At 38.4% G+C, this 27040-nt stretch overlaps 1 protein-coding gene and 1 long non-coding RNA gene across 2 annotated transcripts in view; one reads left to right on the forward strand and one right to left on the reverse strand.

The window, feature by feature from the left end:
- Positions 1-24906, reverse strand: part of SLC15A5 (solute carrier family 15 member 5) — a 40796-nt gene extending 15890 nt beyond the window's left edge. Inside the window, exons 1-6 of the mRNA XM_017726277.1 lie at positions 15504-24906; positions 13641-13863; positions 9437-9606; positions 7357-7577; positions 4663-4849; positions 252-440 (exon numbers count right to left, since the gene is read on the reverse strand). Of these exons, the coding sequence (XP_017581766.1) occupies positions 252-440; positions 4663-4849; positions 7357-7577; positions 9437-9606; positions 13641-13863; positions 15504-15873 (1360 nt within the window). The 5' untranslated portion in view covers positions 15874-24906. The remainder of the gene's footprint in view (positions 1-251; positions 441-4662; positions 4850-7356; positions 7578-9436; positions 9607-13640; positions 13864-15503) is intronic.
- LOC108444693 overlaps positions 15710-27040 on the forward strand; it is a 19692-nt gene continuing 8361 nt past the window's right edge. The window contains exon 1 of the long non-coding RNA XR_001859328.1: positions 15710-15794. This is a non-coding gene — a long non-coding RNA (uncharacterized LOC108444693). The remainder of the gene's footprint in view (positions 15795-27040) is intronic.

Here is a 27040-nt window from a genome sequence, read left to right on the forward strand (position 1 = left end):
GTTGTGCCCCCCAGGGGCCTGACTGGACCGTGCTGCCTTCCAGTTAATCTGGAACATCACTGCTCATCCTGAGCTACAGCCAGCAAGACAAATTATGCTTCTCTGAAACAGGTAAAGCACAGATCTGCTCATTAAGCCCGTGGAAAAGAGCCAGGGATAAAATATCAGATGCCGGTAATTATTTTTAGGAAACTGATATAGTTCTCTGAGAATCAGGACACTCTTGCTTTAGCCAATTTGATTTTACTTACAGGAGGGAGTTACCAAGGCTTCAGCCACTCCAAGCAGGATGTACTGAGGAGCTAAGTGGAAGCAAGGCATGGAGGAGACCAGGAGAACCTCCTCAGAGAGCGTCTGCTCCACCTGAGGGAAGCGCTTTCGGTGCATTTCAGAGAAGCCAGCAACCATCACGGAAAGTGCAGCAGATAAGTGACCTACAACTGGGTAAATAGCACAGAGAGCATTCACCAAGGCTGTGGTTACAGTACCATCATGTGTTTAGATTAAAGAAAAGTCCTAAGAAATGCAAAAGAAGCTTCCTAGCCCCATCCCAAATCATTTTATCCGTGTTTAGATGTTCAGAAAAAGAGTGCTTGCCATATATATATATATGGCAAAAGGACACCAGTTCAGCACAGAGACAATTTTAGAGTGCAGAATAAATCATCCCAAATCATTTTTTCTGAACATCTAAACACGGATAAAGAGTGCTTGCCATATATATATATGGCAAAAGGACACCAGCTCAGCACAGAGACAATTTTAGAGTGCAGAATAAAAGAAAGGAAGAAGTTTTCTGAAGACTGAAATCAAAAAGAAGAACTTTTTACTTCTATTCTTGAAGATTGAGGGAGAAAAGGAAGGAGAAAAGAAAGAAAAGGCAAACATCCTTCCAGATACTACAAGAGAATGGGTAGGAACAACACTATCAGGCAGCAGGGAATTCTTCCAAAATTCAGATGTATTAAAACTACCCCACACTTCACCCATCACACAGAGGGTACTATTAAAATATATTATTTTATATTTTTTGGTGTTGACAGTATGAAATGGTTGTATCCTCTCAAAAAAGAAAAACAAAGCAAGAAATGCTTCCAAGTAAGTCTCTGAACATGAATTATCTATATTTCTCACAGTTTGAGCTCCCATTAATTTTGACTAAATTTCTTATTTGTCAGCATTTCTAAGCCATAATGTGAGGAGAATTTGGTTGCTTTCGACAGTGTTGGCTCAAATGCTTGGACTATGTTTTTCTCACAAAGCCTTCATGGTAATTGTTGCACTTACTAGATTAAACATCAACAGTCAAGAGCTTTTGTTTCGTATTTATAACATATACACACTTAGTCTTTTTTACCGTCAGGACAGAAGAGATGTAAAACCTCACGTAGCTAAGTGGCCTTAGCCTTGTTATGTTTTTGCAGCCTCTGTGTTTCTTCTCTCGCCACCAAGCTCTCACACCCTTCCTCTAGCTCAGTTTTCCTCCGTGTTCACAGCTTTAAATATCCTATCCCCACTGCCTAACCTGAACCTTGGAAGCTGTTTAGGCTCCTCTAGTGCTTAATGAGAATATTGATGAATTATTGCTTGAAAATTGATGACAGGAGGGAATTCAACAGCGTTTTCTAGCCAATGCACCTTATCAAAACCAGGTATAAAGCCCTCAAGGAGCTTCTTGTAGTCATCCAAAGCAAGAGGTCTCCTAGTGAAAAATTATGTTGGTACTAAAGGAACCTCCAGCAGTTCAGTATTCCTAGCAGTGCTATACTTGAAGCATTTGCCTTACTAAAAGCCAAGACATTTCAGAAAAAGTAACCTATGAGTGCCCAAAAATTTCTACTTTTTTTTTCCTTTTTTCCCCCAAGATTTTATGTGGCAGAGGAAGAAACCGAGACCCTTAGAGCTTTGGTTTTTGCCTTTACTCTTCTCCCTTCAGTCCTCTTTAAAACAAGTGTGTCGGAACAACTGTCTGAGGCTTTGGTTTTATAGGACAACAGGCTGTTTTGTTAACATTTAGGGGTGATTGTGCAACAGGGTTGTTTATGTTATCTAGAGACTAAGGTTGTATTGGACCTAAGTCCTGATCTCGCATCCTGAGTAATGGAAGTCAAAAGCTTTCCTGTTCAAAGTAGAATGTGCTCAGGGAGAAATGGCAATCAGCCTCCGAATCACCTCAAATCAGACTGAGGGCTTGCTTTTGTGTGCTGTACTGAGAGCTGTTCTCCATATCAATCATGGATGGAGTAAATCCAAGACCAAGACAACATCCCAGTATAATCAGGCATGAAGAATATTACAGAAAGAACTTCTATGCCTTAGGTGTTTCATCTAGAGCCTCTTTCCTGTAGCTGATGGACAACTATTCAGCAGACACACTATTTCAGTTCTCTACTGAATCTTCTACATTACTGACCAAATCACACAGCAAAAAAACACATTAAAAAAACTCCAAACTAAACCCTCAACAAACAAAAACCCCACAAATATACAACTGGAAAACTGGAGAAGCTTTAAGTCTATCAAATACTCACATTTTTCATAAATAACTCCAGATACTCACCGTATTTGGGACACAATCTAAATTCATGTTAAGATTTTAATGTTTTTTAGGTCATACCTAATTTATGAATAAACCAACAGCTATAGAGAGTAACAGATTACAGTTTTTATGTAGACACTTAATACAGAGCAATCAGGTATCTCAGTTCAATATTGTCTACGTGGTTCATCCTTGAAAACTGTTACTCTTAACATACTGAAAATTTCCAGAAAACTATTTAAAATTTCTTCTTCTTACAAGAGTTGAATTAAAATATAGTTATAGGCTGGCTTAACACCAACTGCCTATTTATACTTCCAATTTTGTTGCTGAAAATAATTGAGAACCTAATTAACTGTTGGCAAAAATATTGGCACTTAGAGGTCTACCATACTTGCAGGTGCAGTCATATACTTGGATATCTAAAGCCATTGCCTGTACTCACAGGTATTTTTATGCCTCAGGTAGTTTATCACCCCTAACAGGAGGCTATTTTGATAAATGAACCTATTAAGAATAAACCACTGCATATATTCTACTGCTGTTCAACATAACAGGATAGAACATTAATACTAACTTGAAATTTCCATGGTTTAAAGGAAAATGATTATCTGAATGTGCTTTTTGTGTTTTAATGGAGATGTTATTTTAAAAACTAGGCTAATTGCAACCTGCTGTGTTATACGCTTCTGGTTTGTATAAAACTTAATAACACTCTTAATTAGGCTAATTTAGTCAGATTAATACCTCTGTGTGTGTCAGTACTCACTGTGCTGCCTGCCATGGGGCACCGAATTAATAGCAGCACACTGAGAAAATAGCGGTTTATAAATATTTTCATCCGAGGTTTGCAATGCAGACTGGAAGATAAAAAATGTAGGAAGTTTAATGAGAGTATCTATGAAAGGGAATAGTTTTAAGTGAATATGGAATGGAAGATGCTTTTCTGCTGGTACTACATGTAGCTGATGTCTGAAGAGTGTTGCAGAGGATCCCTCCAGATCCTAGAACACAAGAGGTTTGGGGGTAATGAAAAAACAAATAAATAAAAGAAACCACATCAGTGTCAGGAGAAGGCAGCCCAACTCTTATTAAAGTTATCATTGCTTCTAAGCTATGAATTTCTCTGAAACAAGTGTCAGTCTACAACAGGGAAGACTTCCTTTTACCACTCCTGTGAGAAAGAGGTAACAACTTCACCTTTGGAGGTCCCTTTTCGCCGTGACTGAATGTACAATGAGGATTTTAATAATGAGAACACTAATCACTTGAGCAATTATCTCATGTTAGATATTCTAATGAAAACTCTAGTGCTGGGGAGGAAGGCTGTAACCTCTCCAAGTAACCTTCCACCTGTGAAATATTCAGCCTGTTCAATGGGAACAGCAGCCAGTGATACACACCCATTTGTTTTGCACAGTTTTCTGCATGTTTTCTTTTGCTCCTCCATTCTAAAAACTCCTATTGCACATAGAGAATTAGCCTAGATACTTTTATTTCATTTATGACACAACTTCAGAGCCTGGAAGAAACTGTACTAATGGTAATACCATTTCCCTCTTATGAGCTGCAGTCCTAACAACAACACACAGCATAAAAATCACAGCAAAACAAAGCCTCTATTCTTAACTGAGTTATCTGAATCCAGACTCCTCATTTTGAGCAACACATTTCTCCAGTATCAGAGAGCAACTAACTGAAGGAATTTTTACTTTCTAAAAAAGTCTTTGATTGTAAATTAACTTTCCAAAAGGCGATGGATAAAGAAATATATTGAAGATAACCAAGTCAAAATAATTCTCAGGCATAAATAGTTAAAACTGCTTCTCCCCAATACCAATTCCTTTGGATGATCCCTAGTGCCTCAAAATTTTTATTGGTCAGAGGAATCTGTCCTACACAAAACCTTTACATTTTTCCTTACTATCTAGTAAGTGTTTTCAGGACTGTTTTTTTCCAATAATTCCTTTGATACATATTTACTTCTGAGCATCATCCCAAAACAAGTCCATCTTAACATTTATAGTCCGATATAATTGTCTAGGATCATCCATTACACTGAAATTTCTTTCAAAAACAGAAGACATATTAAAACTGTATAAACACATGTATTTTATACATACCAATGTAAATTGTTGGAGAATGTCCATTGTCCTTGGAGCTAAAGAGCCATGAGTTAATGCATTCCAAAATAGGAACAAGAATCAGTAGTGGCACGATGCTTATCACATTCATTGCTGCAACTGGCAAGACAAATCCACTGAAGTGCAAGTTGGAATTCATGGTTTGGAGATAATATCCTGAAGGAATCTGTATTGAAGGACAAAACCACAATCCATGGATAAGATTTTCACTATATTTGGAAATCTCTCCAAGTTTTTCCTTCTGAAGGAGTCACATTAAACCAAATACCTGCTGGCAAAAAAGGAATGATCATTCATGAATAAAGCCTTTCAGAGAGTGACAATATTGTTCTCTGCCAGAACATAACATTTCCCTTTTATAACATTTTCTCCTATATTTTACAGATTAAGCAACAGTCTATAAGTTTATTTGATCACCTCTGATTAGAGCCATCAGCCAATATACTAAATGGTTCCACCCCATACTTCAGTCACTTCACCCAGTGTTTAACAGAAGAGAATCTTAAAATAGCAAAATCCAGAGTGATTTTATTTCAGAATTGCAAGGCACAGAGTGATTTTGGACTTATGATTGTGTGCTCAAGGTAGGACTCATTCTTAAGAGCACTTTCCAAGCTACAGGGAAGGAAGATTTGGGTACAGTCTTAGAACCAGCTTTATGCAACTCACAGCCAGAGCACCTATAGAGGACTTCCTTTTACTTGGGGGAATGGAAAACCAAAGACAAAAAGAAGCAGATGAGGAACATCCCTATGGCAGTCAACAGGGTACACAATTAAGTAGATTTGTAAGACTGTCTCACTACAAAAGCAAACAATTCCTCCTGCTTGTGTGAGGCTACCCAGAAGAGCTGTTGAGTTTATTAAAAAGTGTAAAATCAAAATCCTGGTGGCTTCTACCAACAGATTTACAGATTTTTCAGTGGGTTTTTTTGTTTGTTTTTCTGGGTTTTGAGAAAGGTTGATTAACTAATTTCATGTGCAGCAGGGAACCATAATCCACTCTTTTACAGGCTAGGAAACTCCAGCTCAAGCAATTCACAGAGTACAGTCATGACAGAACTCAATGTAGAACTGGATTCTTTACTCTGTTTTTACTGAGTTCTGGATTCCTGCAGCATCCTGCACACTCTTTGCTATGACCAGTAATTTCAACCTCAGGCAGGATATTGCTGCTTTATAGCTGTCTGAAATTAATGTATCGTTATTAACTGAGCTCATGTAGGGTTACTCACCAATGTTATAGTCAGCCCTACCCACCATGAGTCTGTTCAGTGCTCAAGAACTATTCAAATGCTAGCTCTTAACAAAAATATTTTTCACCTACATTCCACCTCCAAAAGGAAATATAAATTGTAAAAGGGATAATAAATAGCAACCAAGCTATGTATGTTAAAACAGAGTCAAATTTGGTTGATTCCTTTTTTCCAATGCCTATTGCAAATAAGAATTGACTTCTTAATAGGAATTAAAGTATCATCAACATGAATCACAGGCACTGAAAGCTTTAAATTTAATGTGAAGAAAATACTATTTATCTTTACAAAAGAGATACTGATCTATCTCTTAGTTTGAAAAAGGGCCTCAAACTTATTGGAAATTCTGCCAAAGGATTAATTTCTTTCAGCAGTGGAAAGACATCTATATTTTCTAGATAAATACTTCATAATAAACTTGATAAATGATAATAACTGTTTAATTTTCATCTGGTCACTAATGCACAACCTTGGTCATGCATGCGTGTTTGTTGGTTTGGAATGTTTTTTTTTTTTTTTGTTTGTTTGCTTGGGATTTTTTTGTGCTTTTGAGGGGAGGGGAGGAACCAGGGAGGGAAGAGGAGAAAGAATGAGGCAGATGGATGGGAACATAGAATGGTGGCAACAGGAAGTGTCAGTGAAGCAGTATATGCCACGTATTTGTAAGAATTTCCTTAAGCAGCATTTTAACACCAATGACTAAAAATGCATTTCCGAGCCAGCTCATAAACTTGTTATTCCAGTTGCCAAAGGGTAAGCTACCTCCAACTCCTGCTTAGCCAGGATCATCCAGGCAGAAAGGAATCTGAAGGAATCATGTCAGCTTAAGGAGCTTCTTGACACATTTACATTTATATCACACACACACACACAAGTGAAAAGAACCACACAGCCTGACAGAGGGGCTGTGAAAGGACTGCTGCTTTCCCCAAATGGAAACCCACCCACTTCCACTGTAGGTACAACAGCCACACAATCCTGTCAAAACAGTAGGAGAAACATGCAATCAAAACAGCAAATAAAGATTTTCTACCTCTCCCCAAAAGTGATTGAACACTTAGGAAGTTGGGAAATTACATTTTTCAGGAATGCTAAGCCTAAGGCTCAGTGTTGATAACTGGCACAGCAGTATGAGGAGCACAGGACTCTCACACAAGATGGTTCAGCCAGTAAAAAGGTTCCAAGAAAGGAGTAACAAGCACTCACACAAGCTTCTTAATGAGTCTTGACCAAGTCAATTTTCATTATTTGAGGAGACCAGAGGCTATAGCAAGGTATATTCTTAGGCAATTAAAACTACTCTGCAAGGTTGCTCAGCTGGCAAAGCCACAGTTAGAAAAAAGCACACCTAGAGACACGGCATTAAACAATGCGTCACGGTCTGTTGTGAGATCTTTGTTTAAAAGCTGTGTACCCACCTGCATAATGCATGTTCTGTACAGAATCTGGAAAGTAAACAATGGGAAGAGTCTGGCAAGTGACTTTGTGCCTTCCACCTGAGTCTCACTGTACTGACCACCGTGGTTTTCCTTGGCATGGTCCAGCCAGTTGGTCACGCCTGTGCTAAAGTAGCGATACCGCACACAGCACGCTTTCAGGGCACTAAAAATGACCCCAAAAGTCGTCAGCAGGGAACTGTCTGCAAACAATCAGAGAAATTAGACATTGGTATGTTTTTGCCTGCTGCCAAAATAAACAAGACGAGACAAAACACTTTGGGAGGGAAAATATAAGCTGGTATACTTGCCTTTCTGTGTTTTTAGGGAGGGGAAAGGTAATAACAGTCTGGATTTATTTAAAAATATTTTTTTAACCCAATTGGTTCACAACCTAATTGTTACAAAAGCAATCCTGTCCAACAGCCACCAGAGAAGAGTGCCTTTTATTACCAGTTATTTAACACAGCACGATGTGTTTCTCTGGTTGAGCAGGTAAAGTATTAATTTCCTTTGTTTTTTCTTTCAATTTGTTGAATGTATGTTGAAGTCCAGTGGCAAGGGAAGGGCAGCAGCAAAGTGAGAAGGAAAAGGAGTTTAAAAAAAAGTTGATGAATTAAGAGAATTTTCGTGGATGAATTTCAAAGCCAGAATTATCATCTCAGGTGTTCCAAGTAGTATGCAGGACAGAAGAAGAGTTTCCACTCTACTACTTGGCATTTTAAAACTTGTTCACTAGGTTCAGGAATTGCTAACTTGGTAAGAAATAGAAGTAGAATGAGCACCAAACTGTTAGCATCAGGCTTGGGAACGCAGGTTCATTTACCTTTGGCAAATTACCATCCATGCAAATAGGGGTTATGGCACTTCTCTGCTTTTCTGAGTGCTGAAGCACTACACTAAGTTGGGTATCTATAAATAAATACTTCCCAAAAGCCAAGGCGAACTAAGATTGCAGAATGAAAATATCTCCCTACTATCTCTGATGTGGAAATTGTTTTCTAGAAATATCCATTGACACCTACTGGAAGCACTTGCTTTAAAGTACTAAGTAAAGGCATTTTATTAGGTAAACTAATATTTCAAACTCCCTGGCTGTGTAGTATTAACCTGCAGACTGTTGCCACTATGGAATAAAATCTGAGATAGCATATCAAAACCTGAAAACACAGAGCTGGTAGAGTTTTTATTGTTCTCTAGGACTGTACTAGGCAACTATTCTCACCACTCACTGTAAGTGATGTTTAAGTTTCAGACCTAGAAAATTTTAAGATCAACTCTGAAGACTAAAAGACAAAAAAGTGCAGAATTCCAGAGTGACTTGACAAAGAAGCTAACCAGAAAACAAGTAGGACTTGGGGCTCTTCTCAAAGCAGAGCTAGTTTCAGAAGTAAATACAAGGTAACAGAACATTTGATATCAGCTCAATTCATTGGCAGAGCTTGTAATGAAATGTTTTAAGTTAGAGAAATGTTATTTTGCTTTGCCCTACACTAGAGATTGGACATTCACAGAAAGGGAATAAGAAGCAGTAATGTGGAGTTACTGCTCTGCAAGGGTTTGAACCCAGTCAGGCTTGAAATTAGAAGATGGAGTGCTCCATGACAAGCCCAGCAGAGAGCTCAACAAAGCAGCAGCATGGCTGTGCCCTGGCTCATCTGACCTGGTCTCAAAGATGGTCATGGCCATCTCCTTTCCTCCGGAATGTAAGGGGTTGTGCAGACAAAAGGTTGAACCAAATGTGACAAAATCAATTCCACCAGCAGCAGGCATAGCACACCTCTTCCTGCATAGGCAAAGGCTGTGACACATGCCCTGGCGTGACAGAAAACATACACGAGTTTCCCAGACACTGCTTCCCACTTTTACAGCCTACCCAGAATCTCCAGGTTTGTCTTTGCAGAGGATATAATTTCTCACATGCAGATTTTGGAGGGCTAAAACCCAAGGATCTCCAACCAAACAGGGCAGAGTTATGGAAGAAATAGTTTAGATATGCAAGTTGATTTCTTCTGTGAAAGTAATCTCTAAAGATATTTCCTAAGACAGAGTTGCCTCTTACCTGTTTTGGGTTTGTAAATCATTTCACCCCGAACCATGTGAACTGTGATCATACCCATAAGCCCAGACACAAATGGGATGAGAAAGCCAAGGTTCCTGGCCACAGACTGCTGGATGTAAGAAATGCTGACAAAGACAACTGCTGAGTTCAAGTTAACCAGCCAATGAAACCTGGTACACAGAGACAAGAGAGAGAAAAGCTGAGAGGCTGAATAATATAAAAGCCTGTACAGAAGATTAAAACATCCAATTAAAGGCATGGTTAAGTATAGTAATCATGGACAGCATCAGTACCATGCACACATTAACACAGCAATTAAAACAGATTTTCACTCAAATGTCTCAGCTCCAAGAGGTATATGATTAAAGTAAGTGTACTAAGGCAGTAGAGCTGAACAAATTATCAGTGTAGTACTGGAAATATTCTAGTGGGTGACATTAATTAAATACATCAACATTTACCATTTACACATTTAATATCTGGCAACAAGCTTTGTGTATGAAATATCATCAAATCATATGTTTCAAGTTTAAGAGAGAAATGTCTTAATGCCACCACCCCTTCGTTAAGAAACATTAAATGTTAAAAAATGTAAGAAATATTAAAATTTGATTTATCAGTTACTAGTTGCAAGGCTCAGTTTGAATTTTTGTTGGCTTCTGGAATATCTTGGTAAGGAGGTTCCCCAACACAGTTTTCTCTTAGACTGTAATTGGTAGTAGAGGTGCTTCCCAAGTCCTGAGCCCCTCCTAATCACAGAAGATATTGAAAGGATAAATCCCACACACTTGGAAGCAGATGGCATACCACTAGTGATAGATCTACTGCAGTTTGGAACCCCTGAAAATAGCACAATTATTGAGCAGTACTGCCCCAGTGTGTCAAAGATTACAGTTTGAAAGCAACTGTAAGAAGAGAATCCTTTGCCTTTGCTGAAGCCATTTTCATTTAAAGGTGAAATACACATCGATACATAATTGTACAGCTTAATACATACTACTGTAAGAAGCCAAGCTCTTTTTCTAGTTCAGTGTAACTTCTGCCTCATGCATGCTATTTCAACTTGAGTATTTGGGCTAATGAATCTAGAATTGTCTACAGTGACAAGAGATTTGGAATTAAGTTACTCGATGATGATACAGTTGGAGGGATTTTGTGCATAAAAATATTGACCCATTCAACTAAGGCTTTTAAAAAAATATAACTACATGATTCATTTAACTAGAACTTGTGTAGAAGTTTTCAATCAATTCTTAAGTGACAATTTTTAAGTTAGACGCTTCAGTGGCTGTTTTCCAAACTTTCCAAAGAAGTGTGCCTGAGCTACCTGAAGTCCTGACATTCTTCATGACTCTATGAGTGTTTGACTGGAAATAGGAGCATCCAAAGAAAACCCTGGAGTACAGGAGAGCACTTTCATTTTTCGCTGCTGAGTAGCAATGTACTTTAAGACTGAAATGTAAAGTAAAATGTAAAAAATGAGAAGAAAAAAACCCCAACCAATGTGTTTAGCAATCCCTATGGCCAAAACACGAAAGATGAACTAACCTCAACACACATATGAGAATTATGGGCTGTGCTCATATCATACTGACAGCAGCAGATAGGTATTCGGGCCTTCATTACCTAAAGAGTCTCAGAGCTCACATCAGGGCATAGCAGATTTAGTTAGATACATCAAACTGAATATCCTGTCCAGCTTTGCAGGGAAGAGCTCCTTCCTGAAGCTTCAGCACTCTGAGATCTCTTCACAATGAAAGCCAAAAACCAACTTGAGAGGTTCATTTCAAGAATGCAGACCAGATAAACTTAAAAGCTACTGTGACAAGCCTACATAAACCCAATGATTTCCTTAAATCATTTTACAGAAATGTATTTGTTGTGAAAACTTTAAAGTAGTAACATCCAGGTGATTCTTATTGAAAAGCATTGTTTATGTTTATACATCTTTGTAGGAGGAGGTCAGTTTTTTCAGAATGACTGTGGAGTTCTCTGCAAAAACAAAGTGGGGGAGAAAATCCCAAAGAAGTAGAAAAAGTCTTTAAAAAGTCAAAGAAAAGTGTTTTGAGGAAAATGGCAGAAATTGATCTGCAATACATGGAAACAAAAAAGAGATTGAGGATGGAAAACATCATTGGTTCTATGTTCTCGGCAGGTTTTTTTTGCAGCAAGTCTGTAAAACAAGATACAGCTCTGCTAACTCTCACCCCTCATCTAGATTGTACCCTTAGCTCTCATTCCCTGCCCCAACAAACAGAAAGTATTTCTCCTGCTGCAAAATAGTACCAGTCCATAATCTTAACCTTGGAAATGGAGAAGGCCTTGGAAAAACTTAATCCAACAGAAACCAAGTTACTTCTTCACTTAGAATTGGTATATTCTGTTTTTTTATGAGGTCAGAGCCATAGTACATACTGCACATTAGAACCAAGCCCTAAGATGTGCAAAGCAATCTTCTTGAAGGATTGAATTAGAAAACAGGTAATTACCAGGACTTTTAAGCCAATCTTTAATTCAGTAATTCTGATTGTTTAAACAGAACTTGGCCAAGACCAGACTCAAACTCATCAAGAGTATGCCATCTCATTTTATATCATTTTAAAATTCGATCCCACAACAAACACCCACCAAGAGAGACAAGGCTACTGAGGAAAAGTGATTATATTCTGAGGGCTTTAATGAGATTAAAAATGCTTAGAATGAACCCCTCATTTTTCTAAATTTTGAGATTACATTCCAACGGCTCCTCCTTGGGTGCCAGTGCAAAAATTAAATTTTTTGGCATTGGACATGTGCCTTTCTTGATATTTCCAGAGTTCCAAGAACTTACCCATTTGGATTCCCCCAAGGAACTTTTTATTCATATTATATCTCCTTTGTAATCAACACTGAGAAATGTCACTTTGATTAAACACAATTCTGAATGGCTAAGACCACTGTACAATAAACTCTCCAGAGCTATCTTTCAGAACAACTGATTGCTCTCCAGTCTTAATTCCCCAGAGTCTTATTTAATCAAAATGATGTTGCTAATTAAGGATTAAAACTCAGAATAGAGTAAAAAAGAAGGATTTTTTTTCTCTTCTCTCCTATGGGCAGGTCAAGGAGGCAGAATCTGCTCTAGGGAACTAAACATCTCATCCACCTTTGGTAAAGCTACTTTATTCACTGAAGTTTGGATTTAATTCAAAACTCTTTGATATTAACATAATTGGAAGAAAAAAGAATAGCCAGGAAAGATATCCCCAAAGGAGGAGAGATCTGATTCACCAAGATCTTCACTGATTCTTCAGCATTGCATTGTTAATATGCAAATGTGCTCAGTTTTTATTTTAGTAACTGCATGCAAAGGAGAGAAAAGGGGGCAGTTTAGGGCTTTCTTTCACCCTGCCTTGAAGCAGGAATATGGAGATTCCCACTGCAATTTCCTCACTACACAGTTTAACCAGAAAATATATCACTCTGTATAGGGCTACAGAAAGGGCAAATAAGGGCAAACAAATCATCAAAAATTACCTCCCTGATGCATGGAGAAAGAAATAGTTCTTAGGAAAAAAAAAATCCAAACCCTGATTTTTAAGAAGCATTTTAAGAGCAACTTTTCCTAAAGAATGGAAAAAGAAATTCAACCAAAATACAAATGTTAAGTGGTTTATCAGATGCCAGAACTTCCCAGGAACAAAGCTGAAACAATACAGGAGATCCCTACCACTGAGCTTAGTTTGAGACTACTCACAATCCTGACTTCCAGCAAACCAGCAGTCTACTGCTTCCCATCGCTGCTAAAAACTTACCCTGATGTAAATCCCAAAATATCATTGAATTTTGCCACTGTTAGGGAGCAACAGCAAAGTATCCTAAAGGCATAGCCTTGTTAAAGGCAGGAAACCAAATGGAAAATGTTGTTCCAACAGCAAATAGGGCAGCAAGTCTTTTGAGTATTTGGGCAAATTGTTTAATCTTGAATACTCTGACTGAATACTTCTGTAGGAGGCCAAAATAGATTATCATCTACTAGCAAAAGGAAAAAGTCAGGAAAAGTTTTAACTGAACCTCTTGAAACTCTTCCAAAATCTAAAAGTTGTGCCGTTAAAAGCAAAACCACAAACCCCACCATCCACAGGATCTGTGAATTTCAGCAGTGAATTTCAAGGCAATGCTCCATGATTCCCAACAGATATTTAGCCAACATTAAATTACAAACCAGTTGAAAAATGAAAGCAGTTCCTTTGGCCCACAGTCCTCGAGGCTGTACGCACTTAGTGGACACACTATAGCTCTTATTCCTCCTATTCCCAGACTGGCTGTGAGAAGGGCAAAGTAGAACACAATTTTCTCCTCCCTTTTGGGTAGAGTGTGAAGAATATGTCGTCTGTCGATGTAAACATCTTCAAAGGGGAATGACACCACAGGTAATAGTGCTGTGCCTGGAATGGAAAGAAAATTGTCATTTGAAAGGAATTAGAATCAGATGAATAAGATGTATATTTTTTAGAGCAGGTATGTTGAAAAGACAGATGGAAAATCAAAGATGCACAACAGAAAAGTGCAGAGAGGGAGACGCATAATTCTGTAGAGAGGCAGAAACTTTTTGGATGTTGCTATGAAAATTAAGGCAATACCATTATGGACCCCCAAGAAACCAAATTTCCTCCGAAATGCTTGTAAGGATTCAGGTTCTTCTATCAATTGAACCACCAATTAATCAAAAAAAACCCCACAAACCATCCCACAGTGGAGTGCAGCTTTTTTTTGCGTCATCTAAAACCCCAGAATTGTAATAGGAATGATAATTAAGAAATAAATTCTCAAAACTTTTGTTGACAATTTCCTTTTTTCCTGCAGCAGCTTCATAGAAAATATGATTTCCAGAAAATTTAACTATCAAAGCACTGCCATGAATTGCATTTGCCACTTCTAGTCTTCAAAGCAAGTCTTACAGATTTAATCCGCTACTGATTTTTCAAGTTTTAATGGACACTAAGCTTAAAATATATTGATATTTTTGTCAACAACACCAACATCAGCCAATGCTATGACTGTGCATCAAATTTTAATACATCTGGAGTGTTTAATGATTTATCTCCAAAGGAAGAAATGTTCTAGTTATAACAATACCCAAGTGCATCAAATTGTGTTTGTGTCTCCAATCTTCTACTTTCAGAAACGCACTGAAAGGACAAGTGGCAGAAAGAGATTTAAACCAGAATACCAGAGGAGAAACAGTAGAACACAGCAGCAAACATTTTTCCAGACTGCTTGAATAATGGTTTTGCAATCAGCTCAAGAACATTTCAGGAATGACTCTGATTTTTTTCACTTCCTTTCTTGTGTATCTAAATAACAACGTGGCCAGCTATTGTAGCAGTCAGACTTGCTCAACAACCAGTTCAAGAAAGAAATATTTTTATCAACTTGGTGTATGTAAATTGACAGAGTAACCACCAGATGCACCACCAGTGCATGGGAGATGCACTAAATGCTACAGAACCGGTGCGTTTTGTTTGAGCAGTGGTTTTTTTTGTAAAAGGTGTTCAGAATAATACCCAGGGAAGATTCAGAATGTGCCAACAGAAGGCAGGCCCTCAGTGGAGGTATTAGGACACTTAAGACAAACTTTGTTTATACTGGTGTGTTCTTAAATGCTTTTCCTCTTGTCCAAACACAAAAGTCATGCACCTTTACATATAATCTTACTTCTAGCAGCAGGGAAGCAGTTCCTAAATTCTCTCTCTGACTGAAGCCTTGCATTTGTGCAAAACACTTGCTAAAGGGACCAATTTTAAGAGTTGAACATCCATGCTCTCAATAGCTGACCCACTTCAGAAGAGTCAAGTTTGTGCACCAGCACCACAAGGTGCCCACACAAATGTTGCTTTATCTTCTTGAAAGCACTGCCTCAGAAAACTGCAAAGGTGAAAACACTGCAGTGCATTTTGCAGAGGAGTAGCTAAGTAATTAGGTGTTAGAGAAAGTTGGGGAAAACAGATGCCAAACACAATGCTCAAGAGCACGTTTCTGCAAGAGAATTAGTAAAACGTGACATAGCCACCAGGGAGTCACCCACCTAGGAAGTGTAGGAACATGCAGATGCACACCAGCTTGATCCTCCCCACAAGGTATTCGGCGAGCCAGCCCACCAGCACTGGAGTCAGCGTGGAGCTGCCCACAAAGCACATATTGACAATGGCTGCCTGGTAGCTGCGGTAGCCGAGCTTGACAGTGCAGAAGAGGATCATGTTGCACACGATGCCGAAGAACGTGAATCGCTCGCACAGCTCCACCAGCAGCACACAGACAGCCTCTTGGAGCTTCTTCTCAGGTTGAGGCAGTTTGCCAGCATGGCTGCTTCCCCCAGGTAGGGGTGCTTGCTCCTTGTCAGCCATGTGGTTCAAAAATCCCTTCTCCTGCATATCTCTTCTGTCTGCATCAGGCATGCTTGTCTCTTTTTTTTGGAGTATGACTGAGTAGATCAGCTTAAGTTACAGGTATACTTCTGTGCTCCTGCACTGTCATCAGCAAACTGGTAAGACTCTCGCTTTGAATTCCACACTTTGCTACTACAATTTCTTAGGGCACCTGTCACTTTTGAGATATTACATATAGGATCAAAGAGTATTAAAAAAAAGGCAAAACACCCAAACAAAAAAAAAAAAAATCAAAGAACTATATGAACGTTTCAGCTTCTGAATTTAGCAACACTAGGAAGTTAAGTAGTTTATTTAATTAGTTCATTTGGGGGTGAACAATATTTTTCCCCAGAATTATATTACCTATTAAATTATGTGAATCCAATACTGTATGCTAAACTCAATCTGTATGTTAAAGATAAAGGTTTAAACACAGATGAAAGCTAGCATTTTCAGCAGAATTCAAATAACAGATTGAGAAAATAATTTGGTTAAAATAATCCAATACTTTAATTGGACAACAAGTGAAAAACGGCAAGTAGATAAAGACAGGGATTTTTTTTTTTAAGGTTAACATTATCCAATCATTGTGAAATTTCTTTCTATTTCTGGTTGAAATTCAGATAAAGGTAATTATAAAAATAAGTAATGCTACTAGGTTTAAGCTAGAAAAACAAATTTTAAAAGAAAGTAAGTTGAATTTATTATCAAAAGAAAAAAAAGAGCAATCTAGAAGCAGCCTAACCCACAACTGTTCCTCTAGGCAGATTCTGCCCTGTAGCTACAATGCATCAGAAGGGGCAGGGGCACTGGCAGTGCTCTCTCAGATCAAACAAAAGCTATTACAACCTTGAAAGGGAATTAGGAAGAGCCAAACTCACAGCACTTTATAATGTTCCTACTGCTTTATCCACAGCGAATTTGCTGATTTCCCAGGTCAGTTTCTCCATTTTGTGGAGCTCATTAAGATCACTAACACCTGTTCAAAATGCTTCCACCTGCAAATGGAAGCATCCCACATCTATCTCGTGCAGGTGTAAATGCATACACATGTTACAAGGAAGTGGAAAACCAGGTCAGCTTCTCTAAACAGAGCTCTCAGTGTTTCTGATGGCATTTTTTGAGACATAGGTTCTGCTGTTTGCTTCCACCTGTCCTTATAACTACTCAAATTTGGCCTCTTAAGATCCGTTTAGAATATGAAGGCTACTACATCACAAAGCAGAAGCACAATAGTATATAACCAGTAGGGATAAAGATTCCAAGATTACCCAGAAAAGCCCCAAAACCAACCATGATTCAAACACAAAGCCTAGAAACTCTGAAGCTTAAATCTAAGCAGTAATAGGCTGTTTCCTAAAATTAAATGTATTTTTGAACCTATTACAGGTCTAAAGCAAAAACTCAGACAGCAAAAACCTCTCAGTTTTCAGAGACATTCTAATGGGGATGAAAACAGCTGTGATTGGTAACATGTCAAGAACTGTATCTGTCTTCTAATCCATGATAGCCAAAATGATCCTCCTTTGGACAAACCAACCAGAGAAATCAAGAGTATAACTCAGCTTAGTTTCTTCATCAAAGCCTAAAAAAGCCAATCTCAGGACAGAGAAAAGTATTTTAACTCTTCTGTTGCATAAAGCTACTTTTACCTAACTGTTCATAAAGAAAATGATTTCCCTTTTCTTTTAATTTTTTCCTTTTTTAAGCAAATGCAACCAATTTTTAACATCAGATAGAAAACATAAGGACAAATAAACTCTTGCTCCAATAGACACTTGAATGTAAAATAGTCTGTTTTCCTTTAGAGTGCCAAGTTTACCTGTTCTCATGGGTGCTTGCAGCTCACAGTGAATTATATGATGGGAACCAGCACAGAGAGCAGGGCTCTTAGTCCTCTTGTGGTTTCATTTACCCAAATTTGGGGTTACAAGCTGGGAAAAAGGAATAATTGACTGAGCCTTATAAATGCTGTAGAAAGCAGGAGGTGGGTGATTTTCATAATTACTTTTGAATTGCCTTTGCATGTGATTAATAAGGGTGTGGTGGTGACAGTCAAAGATCAATCAGTACATGAGTTAACATGCTCAATGCTAAGAGAATAAGCTACATATGACAACAGGATCTATATTGATTTACTTTCTTAATCACTTCTGCAGCAATTATAGGTGGTCATTCTATTTACTTGACATAGTTTTTAGTGAATTCTGGTTGACTTGCATGGCATTCAATTGGCTTATTCTTACTTATTCTTACACAAGGTAATAGAACTGCATAAAGCCCATAAAAACCTCTATTATTTGCATTAACATATGTAGAGCTCTATGTATACCGAAGCTCCTAGAAACTGGACACACAAAATAACTGCTGTTTCAAAATCCAGCCCTTCTGGCAGTACTTCTGCCTTCCAGTAAGGACTTTGAATGTTTTTTAAACACATCCTGTTTAAAGATCTGAAAATGTGGCAGTCAGATCTTGGTTTATAAAAATACTTGTTCTCACATGATGGTGTCAGCCCACTAGAGGTCTGGCTGTTAAAGAGTTGCTATTTGGTGCCCTACCACCCAAGGCTAAAGGTTACTTCTTCTCATACTAGAACCTATACATGAGCATCAGGCAAGTGAATTAAGCGGGACAGGTTGGAACTGAAATTTTCTCCTAATTTTCTCTGACAAGGGATAGTTGTCAGTGTTTTTATTGTAGAGGTAGTTTATTGGAACTGAAGAGGCAGAACTTCAGTGTCCAGCACAACATTTCCTCTGGCTAAAGGGTAGTAGTGGTGTTAGAACTCAGTTTGTGCTCTAGAAAGGTCAGTCTCTCTAATGCTATAGTAAATTTAATTCAGCTTTACTCTTAGTCTTTTAAAGAGCATGTGAGACGTGTTACCCTTCATCATAGCAGTGGCTGTGGTTCCTGCTAAATATCTGGGGTGGAAACATAATTGACATGGACAAGGCTGACAGTGCAACACAAGAATTTTGACACTTGTAAATAAAAAATTACGTGGGTCAACTCTTTCTAGGCAGCATTAGGATTCACATTAAACTGTATGGGCTGAGAACCTGGCACAATGACCACTGACTTGAGGACTGGAATTTAAAAGGCAGAAGAAATGTAGAGCAAAATTTTAATAGCTAAAAAATTTAATAAAAATTTAGCTTCTAGGATGAACTCTTTTTCTATTAGCTTTCTTATTCTTTTTTTTTTGTTCCGTTTTTTTCATCTTTAGGTGTCACATTGGACAATGTGTTAATTCCTATGTCCTATATCCTATTTCACAGGTGAATAATGAAAATTCTGTTTAAAATGTTACCTCAGACAACCACTTTAGTGATTTCTGCACTGCCTGTCACTGTAGTCTCAGAGTACTCTGACCTGAACAGAACTGTGACAGAATATGGCTTCTTTAGGAGTTCCCAACATTTCAAACCCATATCTGATACTTGTGAGAAACTCCAGAGCAATAAATACATGTAAAACCCAAGTGCTTTGTGAAGCATGTAAAAGGTCGATTAAGAAAGTGAAATGTAGTCATCATGAGTTTGAGAAATCCAATTTATGAAATTTGTTATGTTAGCAAATCTACTAAAATAAAATTGTTTTATGTTTTATAAAGATCTCTCAAATGTTTTAAAAAGACACTTCGAAGGCTGAAAAATAGCATCTATGAAATAACCAGTTCTTAAAATTACTGATTATATGAGAAATGCTCTGAGAAGTTCTGGAACCACGGTACCACATCAACTTGGAATAATTTTATTTTCCCTTCAGTAAGTATTTTTGCAGAAGTGTCAACACTTTAGCCAGATGTTAACTGGTAACATTACCCAGTTCTGCCTTGCTGCAGAATGGATGTTATTATATCTGTCTTGTTCCATGGCCACTTTTGTGTGTGAAAGTGCAAGACCAAGGTGAGACTTTAAATTTAGGGAAAAGCGTTATTTTAAGAAGTATATTTGTTTTTTCCTAATATAGTAATAATCAAAAATAATGTGGGAAAGCCATTTTCTTCATTTTGCTGAAATGCAGCATACCAAGAAAGAGAATTAAATCCTTCTCCCAAGAATGCCCCAGAGGTCCTGGTGAAGAGTGCAGGTAGGACCTCTCTGTTAGAAGCTTTATTTTCTCAGCTTGTCCTCCAAAAGCCTGTCTTCTCCCTGAATCCTACTTTTCCCCTGGTGTAATTTTTTTCCCTTTCTCTTACTTAAGCAGGGAGTGTGGCAAAAGCACAGAACTGACACCAAGCAAGAATTCCATAGATTTTTCCATGGTACCTAAAGCAGTACACGGATGTACAAGACATGAACATACTGGAGTGAGTCCAGTGAAGGGCCATGAAGATGCTGAGGGGACTGAAGCATCCCTCGTACGACCAGAGGCTGAGAGAGCTGGCACTGTTCAGCCTGGAGAAGAGAAGGCTCAGGGGGCCCTTATTAGACTATAAAAATACTTGAAGGGAGGGTTCAAAGAGGACAGAGACAGGCTCTCTTCAGTGTGCCCAGCGACAGGGCAAGAGGCAACGGGCACAGAATGAAAAAAAGGGAACTCAGTTTAGGAATAATTAAAAACTTGTGGGGTTTTCAAATGCTGAAAGAGGTCGCCCAGAGAGGATGGAGTGGAATCTTCATTCCTAAAGATATTAAAAGCCTGACTGGAGGCAGTGCTGAGCAACCTGCTGCAGGTGACTCTGCCCTGAGCAGGTGGGGTAGACAATTGCCAGACGTGCCTTCCAACCTCAACCATTCTGTGATGCTGAGCAGCAACACTGAATACTTTGGCAAAGTAGACTCTAAGGAAGATGATAGAAGAAAATTTTTCTTGCCCAGTTGCTGGGCATGACCTCTCTGAGTGAGAAATTTACTTTACACTCTATGAGTGCTAATTTATTTTGATAATTTTTTTTCCAGGGAGATGGTTTTAAAATTGCTGATCCTCAAACCTTTACTGTAAATGAGAATTATTTTGGCATGATTACCCTGTTCCTTCAAACCACACATGTTTTATTTTGGGGATTTTGTTCAAACATATATAATTATCTATGCTAAGCAGTTTATCATATGTTCCAAGGCTTTTGTCTTTTTTGCACCTAGCTGACAGTTTTATAATTCAGGAGTAATTGAATTGCAATTATTTTTCATGATGCATGGTGTGGTTTTATATCATGTTGTTGGCAGATATTCTTTATGGTGTCGTTTGGTCTAATGGGAAAATTAGAAGTAGCTCTATCATATAGAAAGATGGCTTTTTTGTGTCATGTTATGGTTTGTAGATGGCACCCAGGATATTTTCTTTTGACATATAGATTTTTAGGTAGAGGCTGAAATGAGATTCTACAGCAGAGTTCACAGTTGAGACAATATTATCTGTACATCCAAGATGATTTCAACTATTCTCCCATAGTGACAGTTCATTTATATTCAAGTCCATTTAATAGACTATGGTTAGTATTCTAAAATACATATATAAGTACTATGTGGTTGCAGAGTTTCTGCTCTATATTCATCCCTGATCCAACATAACTGGTTTCAGAGAAGCCAGGGAAAGGCAAACATTCGTCAGAGCAGGGGATTGACAGCAGATCTCCCACCTCACTGAAGAGCTTTCCAGCCACTGGTGTGCCCAGACAGTCTTTTAATCTCTCCTGCTGGAGCTTTACAGTGTGTAAAGCTTTGTGAGCTGCATGGGAGCTGACTTTGTAACCTAGAGATTCGGGCTGCTCTCCCTATGGAATTTGGGAAGAGTCAAATTCAAGGCTCCATGTCAATGAATAGTTAATTATGTCTACAAAAGAGATAGTCTTCACCAGACAGGAGAGAGAAAGCTCAATCTGAGAAAAGTACAGTTTTGGCCCAAGAGTGGGAGAAAATGAGAGCTGCATGCTGGAGCCAGCAGAGCATCCTTTTCCAAAGGGAAAAGTATTACTTTAAAGTTTCTGGTTTCATCCACAAAATAATATCTGGAGTCTCACAAATCTGCATGGGATGTGTCAATGGTCATATGAACCCCAGATTGTCTGCCCATATAAAATTCTCATACACAGATGATCACATAAAGGTTGATGGCAGGACGTTTCAGGCAGTCATCTTGAAACCTTTTTTATTGCTCTTATCTGTTCATACACATTTCTGCCTTGTAAACTGGTACAGGAAGTAGTGTAACACAATTTTATTTACTCATCTGCAAACTTGAACGTCCACAAGCTGAGAACTGTGTGAGTCACTACAGACCCTGTCTACAGTGCCTTGTGTGGCTTTTTTGAGGGAGAAACTGGCAGAATTTAAAATGCTTCTCTCCTAATGGCCGATATTTTCCTATCTAAAACTGATTTTAGTCGAGTTTTTGGTCTTCATGAAAGGTGTCAGCATGGTCAGCAGGTTAAGGGAGGTGATCCTTCCACTCAACACTGATGAGGAGACATCCGGAGCACCAGGTACAATGTCCTCTATTGTCAGCAATTTGCCTAAAATGAGTGAAACTGAAGTTACACTCCTAATCTGGGGATAAGTACAGTAGAACTGTTTCAAAATTAGCTTCAACTGAAATACACTGGATTAACTTTTTCAACTCCATTTACTGTTAAACCTGGCTGATTCTGACCAAAACAGATGACAGAGGGCTCACATAATCCTTTCTACTGCTGAAATGGGTGGGTGCTGGGATGTCTTCAGCCAGAGGTTTATGAAGGCAGGGAGGTTTTCCCATGCCTCAAATGCTGATAACAACACATCATGTAACTTTATAGCTGGCTGTACCTCTGGGACTCAACTATTTGATGATGTGAATACACTTTTTCCTGACTGCATACGGCTCTTTAAAGACATCCCTGAGTTTTCCAAAGTACAGTTACTCCCACTTAGATTGCGGTCTGTGAGATCTGAATTTGTATTTGGAAACGCTGTTTTCAATTTCCACTTAAAAATCACACTTCAGCCATCAGTGGCTCTTGCATCTGCTATTCAGTGCTCACATAGAATATTTGTCATGCTCAATACAAGAGATGTCTGCAACATCTGCCCAGGCAGTTTTGAAAGTATGGAAGCAATTTAAGAGAAAAAACCCTAGAATAATTATTATTAACTTTATTTATATTTGGTACAACTTTAAGATTAGGAGTTATTGTTTTTTAAACACTGAACTTTAAATTTCAGTTTAAGTGCTGGTGTGTGAATTTCAGGATAGAAATACAATTGCTTACATGGAGTACTCTGAGTTTAAAAATAATCCTCCTCCATTTTGAGACATGCAATATAGTACATTTTGAAAAATTCATTTTTTTTAGAGAGGTGCACCTGAATGTGCGATTCCAAAACAATATAATCAGACCAAATAGCTTTATCAAAGATAGCAATTCAAAGCTTTTAGTGCAAATGCATCACAAATGCTCGCACTTAGAAATTCTCTTTCTAAGGTCGCGTTTACAGACTCTGCCACAATAAAAGAACAAAAATATCTTTGATGATTTAGCAGAGAAAAGGGTGGTACTGAAAAAGACATGAGAAAGAATGGGATGCAAGACACTATTGAAAAATAATTGATACTGTTGCAGGAAGAAAGCCTGAACTCAAAAAGAAAGACAGAAAGGGAATAATAGTGAAATAAATTTGGTATTAGGTGCTCACATTTTACAGTTAGATATGTAAGTGTTTGTACATCAGTAGTTCTGTCACATTCATAATGCACATTGACCTAAACCCACATCTGAGTTTCTCAGCTTTCTCCCTATTGCTTTCTCCTTGACAGACGTTTTGAAGATCTTAGATATGAGATCTCTTAGCGAGACGAACATCGAGTAATTATATTTGTGGCAGATGAGATGAAGGTGGAGGAATGCAAACCAGGTTTTGGCTATCACACTAGGATCTGACAGGAAAAGAAAAACACAAGGACACCCTAATTTCCTCACCCAGCTCCCCTGGCTGAGCTGGAATGGTGAAGGAGAAGCCCATGTGCCAAGTGATGTGCAAGGAGACCACCCGGGCTGCAGTGTTTAACAGTGATACAGCCATGTCACCAGAATGTTTGCCTTTCTCCACGTGTAACAGTGGGCATCAGTTTCAGAGGGAAGACCTCAAGCTGTGACAGAAAAAAAGTTTGGCAAGTGTTTCAAGGGATGAGAGAGACACCTTTGGTTTCCGTGTCTTTTCATAAATTCAAGTTCCCGTTCCATGGAAGAGTTGCAATGAGTTTATGTCTCTCAGATTACCACAGCACACTACCTGAAAATAAACACTGCATTCAGATCAGTTCTTACATTTACTTATGGATGATAGAGCACACAAATTGGTCTGGCTCCTTCCAAGAGAAGAGAATCATGCTTCCTGCTACAAAAAATGGTAGGGAGATGTTTAATATGATTGCAACTAACTGTTAAAATCCAGGGAGCTGACAGAAGAAAAAAACAGCAGAGTTATATTGTCCCACTGCAGAGATGTCACATTTATAAGATAATCTCCAGCACAGTGCTCGTAGCTCATGTTTGTTCACATACTTCAGAGGAATGTTTTCTAATCATCCAGAGAAGTTTACAGCGCTCTGTTGAGTTAACACCAGTGGAAATCAGGTCAGCAAGCAAGAGATCCATCATGAAACAGCTGTATAGCACCTGTGTGTGCTGTGCAAGTGGCTGCTGCTTCCAGTTTGGTGAAGAAATCACAATAGGTATTTTTCACAGTGAAGGATTTTGGCAGTCACACAAGCACGCTTCCATGGAGTTGTAAAATCCTGATGGAGCTCTAAAATCCTGAGTAGATCTAAGCCTGAATTTGAAGTTTTAAAATTCTTTCTTACTCGTGGTCCGTAGTGTTTCACCTCTGGATTTTGCAGGTGGGATGGACAGCGTTTGCCCTTCTCTGCTAGACAAAATGGAAAAATTCTACCAGAGTAGGTAGAATTTCAAGTCTTTGGCATTGAATAAGGGAAAGAATTAGGTTTCAAAATATGTGCATGAAAGTAACCATTAATATATTTGCTGTGATATGCAGTAATGTGTTTAAAATGCATCTTATCAGTGCACCAACTGTTTTTCAAGTTATTTGTGAATTTTCACTGTGAATGTGTATCCAGAGGAGTCACTTCTGAAAACATTGTCTGTTGCTAATTAAGTCTGGCACGTTTCTGTCAGATAGGCAAGGAATGTTATTTGCCACGCTAGAGACGGGTCAGTTATGGCACAGAGAAACTCTGGCTCCCTTGCAAATTAATAGTGGGGCCAAATATAGAAATGAAGAATCCTAAAGAAGATCAGAGGAAAAAACTAAGATCCTAAATAATGACTCTACTTACATAAGGATGAATCAAAGCCACTACAGAATTTTACACTGGAGAGGAAAAAAAAAGAAGCCTTTTCAAAATATTCAACAGTGTGACAATCAGACCATGGGCTTTACATGTGGGGCACAGCATGTAAAGCCTTTCTGTCACGATACTGAACATTATGCTGATATTTGTCTTGCTGGGAGAATAACCCACAGAACCCACAGAAATTTTCCAGGCAGATATTCTCTAAATTGCTCTGGCTTGCAAAGAGGCAATTAACTTAAGTGAATCTGATTTTTTGAAATCAGACATTAAAATAAGATTTACCCAGCTGTAGTCCTTATTGGAAACCCTTTGCAAGAACAGTTTTTCACTGCTTATTTGAAATCAGAAAACAAATACTATACTCCAAGTGCTGCAAGATATTTGGAAATTTTTAACCATGGCCCAAACTTCTGTTCTCAGGAGTGACTTCATGGTGACAATGTGACTTCTGATAGAAAACAAAATGGTCTTAATTCTGCAATAGCTGGATGCTAAGACATCCTTCTGTGCTCAGTGATAAGGCTGCTGATGCTACTGCCACAAACCTTGTATTTTTCCTGTCTTGGTGAAATGTTTTTGCCACACTCTTGTCATTGTTAATGATATTTAACACGGACTATAATGTGCTACCATTATCCCCGGCCACAGGAAAATGTAGTTTATACCTGAAGCTGCCCACAATCTTTCTGATTTAGGCTTTATCTACACTCAAGACCTCTCCCAGCATAACATTTTTGTTGCCTTTTTTTTTCTTTTAGACGTAACTGTAACATCAATAAAAAGCTTCAGTGTGCATTACAGTACAAAATCACCCTGCTCCCCTTGCTATACAGGGACAAGTACATGACAGAATGGTGTTTTACAGGGCTGTAACAACAGCCAATGGGTTGTAGCACTTTAATTACAGCGGTATATTTAAAGTGGCACAATTTTGGAGCACAGACAAAGCCTTATTTACCACTCGAGGTATAACAGCTGCATAAAAAATTATACTCCATAGATAAATCACCCCGTGACGGTGGCAAAACACTGTGTTTAGCATCTCTCTGTGCCTGTAGGAGTCTCAGCAAAGCTTCAGACAACTGCTAATGGAAAAATAGAGAGGCTGCTTATTTTTATTACCTTCAAAGTTTTTGTGATACTAAGCTTTGGATGTATCAGGAATTACTGATTTTATTCCCCCTGTGGAAATTCGAAATTTGCTGAAAAAGAAAGAAGTAACTCCCAGTGATTTCCTGATTTTCTTAACAAGCTGTTATACTGAGCTTTTGTATTCCCTAGCCCAAATCTGTGCTGACCGTATCTCAGGAGACATTAATGAGGGGAAAAAAATTGAGCTGCATTGTCCCCACCCAATGTGCATTTTTTTGCCACAGAGAGACAGAGTACTTGTCCCTGAGTGTCAGGTAGGTCCCTCATGCAGTCAGGTTCCCAAAGTAAATACAAACTTCCCAATGGTGTGGTAGTGTCTATCATTTGGGAACAGCTGGTGTATGAAAAGATCTCTTAATTTTCCTTGTTTTTTCCTTCTTTTTCAAAAATTCAAAGGGGATTTTGGGGTTTCCTGGAGATTCATTTTTCTTTTATCTACCATCTGTCCCACCAGTTAGTTACTTAAACAGACAAAACTTAAGAAAATACTGCCCAAGCATGTTTTCGTTATTTTGAAAGCAGTTTAGACTATATTCTGTTTTTCACATCAGAAAAGTGAGCTGAAATCATGTGACACATTGGAAAGCACAGCTATACTTCCTCTTTTTTTAACTCCTTGTGTCTTCAAGCTATTCAGTACCTCTTTTAGTGCACAGCTTGCACTCAGAAAGAGAAATGAGGGGATCATTGCTGCTAGTTATAGAAGTTCAGCATGGCAGGACTCCAGAGCAAGCAAGTGCAT

The sequence above is a fragment of the Corvus brachyrhynchos genome, unplaced genomic scaffold (assembly GCF_000691975.1).
Source record: "Corvus brachyrhynchos isolate BGI_N302 unplaced genomic scaffold, ASM69197v1 scaffold191, whole genome shotgun sequence".
Taxonomy (NCBI): domain Eukaryota; kingdom Metazoa; phylum Chordata; class Aves; order Passeriformes; family Corvidae; genus Corvus; species Corvus brachyrhynchos.